The 10511-nt window shown below is 31.3% G+C and overlaps 2 protein-coding genes across 2 annotated transcripts; one reads left to right on the forward strand and one right to left on the reverse strand.

The window, feature by feature from the left end:
- The first annotated feature begins 1256 nt into the window (after window positions 1-1256).
- LOC129919036 (target of Myb protein 1) lies at window positions 1257-2019 on the forward strand. The gene is made up of 2 exons (XM_055999841.1): window positions 1257-1529; window positions 1583-2019. Exons 1-2 carry the CDS (start codon window positions 1429-1431, stop codon window positions 1902-1904), a joined length of 423 nt encoding a protein of 140 aa, XP_055855816.1. The 5' UTR covers window positions 1257-1428; the 3' UTR covers window positions 1905-2019.
- Window positions 1902-8608, reverse strand: LOC129919035 (charged multivesicular body protein 1b). The gene is made up of 3 exons (XM_055999840.1): window positions 8411-8608; window positions 7815-8280; window positions 1902-2245 (listed from the first exon to the last, which is right to left on the reverse strand). Exons 1-3 carry the CDS (start codon window positions 8430-8432, stop codon window positions 2122-2124), a joined length of 612 nt encoding a protein of 203 aa, XP_055855815.1. The 5' UTR covers window positions 8433-8608; the 3' UTR covers window positions 1902-2121.
- Between the last annotated feature and the right edge of the window lie 1903 nt (window positions 8609-10511).

The raw sequence follows: 10511 nt of genomic DNA on the forward strand, positions 1-10511 counted from the left end.
TAAAAAACACAAATAGCGTAAGAAAGAAATAAAAAAATTTTAGTTTTGTAAATTTCCCCACTTTTTCACTTTTTAGGTCATTGTAGTTATGGCTTAAAGCTCAGAATCAAATACAAAAATTTAATTTAAAAAAAAAAAAAAAATGTATAAATTGATAGAATGTACTTGATTTCTCCAGCTTCAACATTTTGCGCGGGATAAAAAAATGTTTTGTAGAGATTAAAATTGTAGAGATAAAATTTGTTTTTTCCCGATCTGCGAACTAGGCTTATGTAGGTACACAAAATCCTTAGATCCATTTTTGCGAAAAACAGCTTTTTGCATTTTGGTCATATGGCAAGTACCGTTAGTTTTGGTCACAAAAATTAAATTTCAATTTCTCTCTTAATTACCAAGTTTAGTTTGAAGCAACTCGCTCCAGTTGTTTATCGGACCTACTATTTTGAAATTTTGCATCATCAAAATGTTATGCCTGATTGTTATTTCGAGTTCAATTTTTTTTTTTACAAAATTGTATATAGTAAAAAATTAAAGAAATAAAATAAAATAAAATACTCGGTCGCAGGTTCTTGCTCTTATTGTAAAAGTTGTTAAAAATACTCTATTTTTACTAAAATACTCTATTATTAATAAAAGAATATTTTTATCTTATACGAAATTCATTATAAATTTGCGTAAAATTTGTTTTTAAGATTACAAAAGCATCTCTTTAATTACTTTTTGACTTCCAAAAACGTATATCATCATACAATTTCCTGGTAGATATATGTACCAAAGATTTTTTTTGAGCCATTTTTTTTTTAAATAGTTTTCTTTTATATAAAATATTCAAATATTAAAGAAAAAAATTTGTTACGTCAATAAAAAGGAAATACTAATCCACGACGCATAAACAAAAATTACAATACAAATCATAAAAATTGATTTTTCAAAAAAAAAAAACATTTATGATTTGAAAAAAAAAACTTTAACACAATACTTAAAAATTTTAATTGAAATCGCTGTAGTTTTTTAGCAGAAATCAAAATCGTGGAAACGGTTCTATAGAAAAAAATATATGCTCTTATTTTATTTCAAAAGTAGATATTTTTGCCACGATAACGTATTTTTTTTTATTAAAATTCTTAGAGCATTTTTTGAAAAAACAAAATTTTTCTGTTTGGGCCCATTTCAGAAAAGTGAAGTACGCGAGTATGGAGGACTAGAAAGTAGTATAATACTCCAATCGGTGTACTTTCGGCAGCACTGTTTGCAAACTTTTCTATTGTGAATCAATCCATCACCTAACCTATTATTGTGACTCAGCCATAAAATAATCATAAATGTCAAAATAAAGATTGTTTTGTTAAGAATTTTCCAAAAAACCAAAGAACACAATTTTATAATTTAGCATTTAATTAACAATTCTACATATAAAATAAAACAAAAATGTTAATTCCAGAAGACCAACAAAAATACAAAATACTTGTTGAGAAATTATATCGAAAATGCCAAGATACACAAACAGAAAATGAACGTTTAGTTTTACGGTAACAATAATTTACCATTCTTCTCTTATTTTATTAATAAACAATTAATTTAGAATAACAAATACGAAAAAAATACTAAAAAATCGTATAAGAGATGTTGAAATACTTAAAAAACGCTTAGATCGTTACAATGACAATTGGCGACATGTTCCAATGGTTGTTCCACATCGAACACGCAAAACCGAATTGAAACGTGGTCCCAAACCGAAACCAAAAGTTCCAGGAGAAACTCCAACTCGTGGTCGTGGACCAGGCAAACAAAAGAAAGCAAAACTAAAACAACAGCAACAACAACAACAGCAGCAGGAACAACAACAACAACAAACTCCATCAACTCCAGCAGAAAATACATCTCCAATTAAAACGACTGAATAAGATTCTACTGAGCCACAAAGATCTGCGTTTTTATTTTTATATTGTTCTTTCTTTATAAGCTCTCGATTAACAAATAAGTTTGTAATTAATAAAATGTGAAAATAAAAATTATAAATGTGTTTTTTCTTTTAAATAATCCCTGAAGGATTCTCTTAAAAAATAATATACATGGATTAAACATTGAAGGAGTGAGTAGGTTCTACACGGTCTCAATTGATTATTCGGTTTGTCGAAGGCGGGCTAGACGCTGAGAAAGCTCATCTTGTTCCTGTGAGACTTGAGTAGATGCCCCAATTGTTGAACCTTGTGGACCACTTGGTAGTTCCATATTCAATTCCAATCTGAAAGAAAAAGAAAGAATAGTAAGTTCATCTTCTTGCAAAATATAAAACACATGCAAACTTGAACATTTACTTGATCATAACTAAAAAAAAATGTTTTTTCAGCAAATCAATTAGTATCGATCTATTGTTGTATGTAAAAAGTTAGTTTGTAAAACAAAACTAGTGCTCCTTCTGGGTCAGTTTTTAAGTTAAGAAATGATTTTATGCAGATTTAAAGATTACTTTATTCCAACAACTTCTGCATTAATAACTCAAAACTCGTGATTTTTGAGTTATGACAGTATTCAAGTAGATGAGTGATATGAGTAATCAAAATCGTTACTGTTTTCAGTATGGTTACTCCAGTCAAAGAAGATATCCAAAGGTGGATGATAATTACATATGTGTACCAGTGTTTTTCAAACTTTTTGAGTTCACGATCCCCTTGAGAGGAAAAATATTTTGGCGACCCCCTCAGACTATAATTATTATTTGTCAGTACATATTTTTAAATACGTAGCTGTATTCAATGTACCCCTTCAGAACTTGGTCTAGTAAGATTTTACTTATTTTTTTCCGTGTTGCTTGAGATAACAAAAAATATAGAGTGCCTTACAGTTATTTTCATAACTGGTGACAATAATTGTAATTGCAGTAGTCTTGCAGAAATTTTCCTTTTCGGAATTCTTCAATATAATCAATATAGCTATTGTGATTTATATTGATATTGAGGACCATTTTTTTTTTTTCAAAACTCGGCGGATGCCTTAAGAATAAAAAGTACTTCTTATTCTTAGCAAATGCCAAAATGCTAAAATTTAATATTGGACAGATAAACTAAGAAGTATTCCACTTTCTGATAACACTATCGGCAAAAGAATAAGAAGTGACATTGCATGCAGGACATGTTTTTAGAAACCTTTCGCGACTTCGAATTGGATTGGACAAAATGTTTTGCTTGTTGTGGCGATGGTGCCAAAGCTTCTACCGACAACAAAAGTGGACTTATCACAAAATTTTAAGTGAGTTTTTCCTCATAAGAGATTTGAAACATCTTGTATGCAGTTAATAAAAAACACTGTGTGATATTTTGTAAGACAATGTTTACTTTTGAACAAAAAATTTATTAATTTTGTATGCTTTTTAACCGTAATTCATAAATGGCTAACTTTCAGTATCGTCAGATAAATTAGAAAAAATGTCTAGGCACATTTGACTTTTGGTCCAAAGTTACAAACATTGGGCTATCAGCAGTCAAAAAATTTGATTTCTTGGATAAAAGGAAAGTTAACAGAATGTCATTTGATGAAAAAGCTTATATTCGACACCCTAAGAGCATAGGAATGTAATCCAAGCACACTCTCCCCATTCCAGTTATAACGGGGAGAATATTACAAAGTTGCAAAGTTGGATAAACTGATGCGCAAATATGAAACAAAAAAGTATCAAGAATTTTAAAAAAAGAGTTCAATCGTGCACTTTGTGATAAAAGCATGAAATTAACATCGTTGGTAGTACTCAATTTAAGAGTTATTTTGAGATATTGGGCCACCTTGTATTCCATTCGGAAGGGTAGATACAACACTTTTTCTGTGTTGCACTCGATTTGTTGCATATCGTAGTATAGGCAATGAAATATTGTATTAATATGATACATGATTTCGAGGTATTTTCTAACGCCCGATCGAATAAAATCAATACCAAAATGTCTCGACCATCATGTAAAAAGTTATTGCACTTTTTATAAATTGTCTTTTACTCAAACAGCAAGATTCAGAATATTACCAAGTACTCCTTGAAAAAAAGTGGTAGGTTGATAAAATTTAGTGTGGACTTTTCTAATACCATAGAAAAAAAATAATAAAATATGTCCATCAAAAAATTTCAGGTCAAAGGGTGTTTTTTTTTAGCGAGAAAGAACACTTTTGAAATGGTACCATTGCAACACATGGAAAATTTATGAATTTTTTTGAACCGCATATATATTTTATACATCGTATGAGAATCAAAAATAATCAAAAAATGAATTATATTTACCATGGAACATTGAATTTTCATGCAAAACTTAAATTGCTTGCTTTTATTTTTTATTGAATTTTCATACAAATTAATGTTTTGAAGGAGTGAGGTGCAAAAGTAAAAGTATGAAAAATAATTGTGCAGTTTGTGACAAAGGGATCAAATTAATAGGATTGTTAGTACAATATATAACCCTCATTTAAAGATATTGGGTCACTTAATATTTTACCTTTAAAGATGTTTATAACGATGCACAGAAAGCAATTTAAATGAAGTTTTCTGAAATTTGTGATTATTAGATGGCTCATGTACATCCTCATAGGTGAAATATTAAAAGGCCCAATATCTTAAAATGAGGGTTACATATTGTACTAACAATCCTATTAATTTGATCCTTTTAACACAAACTGCACAATTATTTTTCATACTTTTACTTTTGCACCTCACTCCTTCAAAACATTAATTTGTATGAAAATTCAATAAAAAATAAAAGCAAGCAATTTAAGTTTTGCATGAAAATTCAATGTTCCATGGTAAATATAATTCATTTTTTGATTATTTTTGATTCTCATACGGTATATAAAATATATATGCGGTTCAAAAAAATTCATAAATTTTCCATGTGTTTCAATGGTACCATTTCAAAAGTGTTCTTTCTCGCTAAAAAAAACACCCTTTGACCTGAAATTTTTTGATGGACATATTTTATTATTTTTTTCTATGGTATTAGAAAAGTCCACACTAAATTTTATCAACCTACCACTTTTTTTCAAGGAGTACTTGGTAATATTCTGAATCTTGCTGTTTGAGTAAAATACAATTTATAAAAAGTGCAATAACTTTTTACATGACGGTCCAGGCATATTGCTATTGGTTTTATTCGATCGGGCGTTAAAAATTACCTCGAAATCATGTATTATATTAATAAAAAGGTTTCATCAGCTATACTATGATATGCAACAATGCGGGTGCAACACAGAAAATCTCTTGTATCTACGCTCCTGGATGGAATACAAAGTGGCCCAATATCTCAAAATAACTCTAATATTGAGTAATACCCATGATATAAATTTCATGCTTTTATCACAAAGTGCACGATTTAGATGCTAAGCCGCCTCACTATGATGCCTAATCACTACCAAAAAATTTGACGTTTGTGAGTTTACCCTATTATTTTGATCATTTTCTGGTAAACATTAAATTTCTTTGGATAAAACGCGTTGAAAGACCCATATGCTAAGTAATAAAGGATACGTCCTTCAAGTAAATAAATAATATATTTTTAACAAAGAAAACAAAAACTGGCCGCTTTCTTATAGACTGGACCAAATTAACCGCCTGAATACAATGGTGTAGCTGTGGCTGTAGCTTGTAGCGCAAGTTGAAGAATTTTCAACTTTTTGCTCAGCTGCCGCCAAACTTTTGTAGGGTAAAATTTTGACAGTAGTACAAGCTACAGCCACAGTTACACTATTTTATTCAGCCAGTAAAGTAGGAAGCACCAGCCTTAAAAAAAAAGGTAAAATCAAAATCGGTTTACCAGTGGAAAGTTCCGAAGTACAAAAGCTTAAAAAAAAATTAAAATTAAGTGGAATTGAAGATAAGTCTTTGGGAAGATTAAAACCGTTAGATAAAAGACGTACATCTTATGGTACTAGTTTAAAGATGCCCTATAGATTTTTTGTATACCATATTATAGATCAAGAATTACGTTACAAGCTTATTTTATGCTCTCTACTATCGTAATGTAAATTTTGATCAAAATCTAAATCATTTTATATTGTGACTAAGAAAAGGGATGAACTTATGGTGTTTTCGTTTTGTAAAAAAATCAATTTATTTTTTGATCTAAATCTGTAAAAAAAAAACTTATGTCGTTTTCGATTGGCCGTCCGGAAGCGTCCGGAAGCATTCAGAAGCCTTCTAAAAGCGTTTTATTCACAAAAACATGACAGCTTAAACGCTTCTCAGAAGTAAAATTCTCTTCTTGATTTCAAATCAGAATCGACTCAAAATTACTTATACATAGAAAATAAATGTCAAACAAAATTTTCTCGTACAAAATTAAATTTTTTTATTTGATTATTCACACCGATACAAACTTTCAGAATTGAGTGGAAACGATTCAAACTGTTTTATTGGATTTCAGAATGAGTGAATCCTTGAGTGAAACCAATCGAAAACGACATTACTTCATTGTAGTTGAACAGATCAAAAATTGTTTTTTGACAGATTTAGTTCAAAAAATAAATTGATTTTTTTAACAAACGAAAACAACATTAATTAGTTTTTCCTCTTAAATGAAATCAATTGATTGCACTTGGTAATTTTTCAATGTTTTTTTAAATTCCCGTTAGAGCGATATTTTCGCCCTACAATATATTTTTTTTAGTGATAGAATGGGAGGATAAGACTATTTTCATAAAAAAAACTCAATTTTACAAATTATGTAGTTATTGAGTTTTTCCCTTGAGCCGTCACTCAAGTAATTTTTTTTTTTAAGCTCAGGTCTGAGATGAATTTTCTGAGTGTTTACTCAAGCATTTACTTAGCGATTTCTGCCACCTTAATCAAGTCAAAGCTTGTTTCTTGCTGTCGCGACGAGCTAAGGGTTCTTGGTATGCAGCATAATGCAAGACTCTGCTGGGTTCCCGGCCACAGTGATGTGTTCGGCAACGAAAAAGCGGACAAGCTTGCAAGAGAAGGCTCAGTACTTAATCCTTCTCTCATAGACCATAACATCAGAATCGCACAATGTGAAATGAAACGAAATATCGTCAAACATATTTTTCAAAAAACCAATGAAAGATGGAACCTCCTAGATACCTGCGGTCACACCAGGAAACTTTGGCCGAATTACGACGAGAAAAAATCTAACAAGATCTTACTACTCAGTAAACCTTCCTTAAGATCTCTTATAGGTGTCTTAACGGGACATAACCTACTGGGCTACCATAAAAAGAAAATAGGGCTTAGCACAGATGACTTATGTAGAGGCTGCGGCAATGAGGACGAACAGGAAGACACTACTCACTTCCTCTCTCACTGTCCAGCACTCTTGCGCACTAGAAAGGCATTTTTAGGGGACTACTTCTTTAATGAATAAGAAGAACTATCAGAACTGTCAGGCAACAGCCTACTGAACTTTGTCAAGTCTACCAAATGGCTCGACAATCCATAGGATTCATAGGATTAGACTTTTTTAATGAGGTTATAAACACTTCAGGGTATCACAAGGGATCTACATTGATCTAAGTGTGACGGTAACAACATCAACTGTCAGCCCATTTAACCTCAATTGGTATTCATAAGCTAAAATTAAAGAAACCCTTAGGTTTTCTTAACGTAACGAATAGCCAAAGTAAACCAAACGCAAGAGCAAATGTTCACTTGAATAAAATTTGAGCGACGACTCTGGATTCTGCTCAGTTAATTGAGAGCTCGGAAATGATATAGAAAAAGAAACAAATTTATTTCGAACCTCTACTTAGGCACCTCTTCCGAGTTAATTGGAATTTCATGACGATATCAACAAAAAACTCTTGACAAAAATAATTCCATAACTTACCCCGCTTCATCGGCGACTTGTTGCAACAAACTATCAACATCTCCCTGTGGCACAGATGTAGTTGTTGTATCCGACATTGTATTCTCCATAACCGAACTTTGTACGTCCAGATCTTCGAATTGCGTTTCGAATTTTTCCATGAGATTCGATATCTTCTCCAAATTCATTCCCTTCATTGCTGCATCCATTGCCTTAACCACACCCGCCATCGAACTGGTGACTTTTCGTGTTGTCAAGGCCGATTGCACTCGACTGGCAACGGCGTCAACACGAGCACTCATTCGCAAATAATTGACAGCTTGATTCTTTTGGCGAATTGCATTCTCGGCATGTATTCGAGCCACATCCATGTTACCTTTTTGGATGGCCTTTTTTGCCTTGGCCTTTTCGAGTTTTTCCTCTTTTTCGCATCTTTTTGACTGTCGTTCGAGATCTTTGACAGCAAATTTTAGATTAAACATGTGTTCTAGATAATTGCTTAAGAATTAAGGAAAATAATAACTTGCAAAAAAAGAACTTTTTAGTAATAAAGGGATTTTCATTGTTTAATAAGATAGTGGATAAAATATTATATCTTTTTTTTTTAAAAAGGATACTTTCCATTGCAGAGACAGACATATCGTTACCCAGTTTGATTACTTTTTATGGAAAATGAAATAAAAAAATAAAAATTTTTAAGATAAATTCGGATGAATTTGTTTTGGAAAATTAAAGCGAAATTAGCGTTTTTCTTTTAGAGAAAACAAAATTGTTTTTCTTTCTTCAAAGTAATGAAAAATGATTCATTATTTTGGGGGATGACAGCATAGACGTCAAATTTGTGACAATAACAAAATAATCTTTTATGTGTTTGGTGTGACATCTATTGTTAGAAAAGAGAAATGAGGGAACGAAATATTTTTGGGGAATGAGTGATAACGAAACGGAAGTTGTAGAGACAAACATTTTTAAAATTTTTTTGAATTATTGACCGGTGTGTACTAAATAAGGAGAAATTGTAGAATGTTTCGAAGTAAGATTTTTTTGTAATTTCTGATTGGGTATTGGATTGTGAAGGAGAGTTAACATTATTCAGCTAGAATGTTATTGAAATATAAAGGAGAAATAATCGAATATGGATGGATAGCAGATTTTCGAAAAAAAAGTTTCATTTTACGAAAAGATGGGAAAAAAGGGTAGGTATATTTTTGATGGGAAGGTCCTTTTTACTTCTTTGTTTTTAGTACTACTTATGTAAATTTTCAAATTACTATTGTCGTTTTCTTTCACTCCAATGAGAGTACCCTTTTAGTACTTATTTTTGCACTTTTGAAGGTTTCGTGTTCTTTGACGCCACAAAAGTGTAAAAAAAAAATTACTCCGGAGTAATTTTAGTACTACGGAGTACCCCGGATTTACTCCACATTTTTAGTCAGATTTACACCGATTTGCACACGCACTTGCACACACACTTACGAATTTGAAGTTTGACATTTTAAAATTTTGTTTGAAAATTGAAAAATGCGAAAAGTTTTTCTTTCAAACTCTTTTGTTATTAACAGAAAACAACCATTATGAATATATCTTACTGTATTACATTCCGCCAGATATATTTCTTCCATTTTTGCGTTAATTCTTCACTTTTTCCAAAATGAAATTGAAAACCGAATAAAAAAAAAGTTCCCGCCAGTGTTCTTCATCAATAAAAAAAAATCCTGTGCCATATAACAAAAAAATCCCATTTTTTTCTGCGTTGATGGGATATTTTTATTTTACAACTATAAAATCAAACTAAGGGTGTGTGTCAATTAGGCTGAAAAAACCGATCAGAAGCATAATGAAAAATATACCAAAAGTAAAACTAAGTCCGCTTCTACACGAAGACGCAAAGCGCGAGACGCACATAAGAGCAAAGGAGAAATAAAGTTCGAAAAAAAGGGAAGGAAGATTCTCTACCGTGAGTCTCCGGTAAAAAAATTTGTGACTCTTTTTGACGTTTCTCTTTGATCTTGTTCTTTTTTTTGCTCTTCTGCTTTGTTTTATTTCGTCGGTTGCGGAATCTGCTTCGTCGGTTGTGTATTATTTGCGTGTATAGTAACGTTTTTAATTTATTCAAAAGTTTTCGTTGCATATAGCCCCGCACGGGAGTTGTTTTTTTTTTTGTATATTTTGGTGTTTTTTTTTTTAATTAAAATACATACATAGTTTGCTTCTACACGAAGACGTAGACGCACAAGATGCTCATAAGAGCAAAGGAGAAATCGATTTTTCTCTCTCTCTTGTTCTTATGTGCATCTCGTGCGTCTACGTCTTCCTGTAGAAGTCGTCATACGAAAACAAGAACAAAATAAAACCAAAGAAAATAACTGTCAAATTTGCGTCTTCAAAAAAATAATACGTGTAGACGCACCGAAACGAAAATCAAAAGGAAATTGGAAGATGATTTCTGCGCCTTCCGTCTTCGTGTATTATGCTTCATATGTTATTAATATTAATTTTTCTTTTCAATTCATAAAATGTTTTCCCTAGGCCTGTTATCACTATTTTTTTCAAGAAAATTATCCATTTTCGCCTTGTCACACACACAAATACATAAAAAAAAATTACTCTCATTATGTTCTTTCACTCCAGAAAAAGGAGTAAAAATTTAGAGTACTCCTTAATAGAGTGAAAGAAAACGACATATAATAATAATTGTCTATGAAGGAATTTTAACAA

Source organism: Episyrphus balteatus, chromosome 4, assembly GCF_945859705.1.
Source record: "Episyrphus balteatus chromosome 4, idEpiBalt1.1, whole genome shotgun sequence".
NCBI lineage: Eukaryota > Metazoa > Arthropoda > Insecta > Diptera > Syrphidae > Episyrphus > Episyrphus balteatus.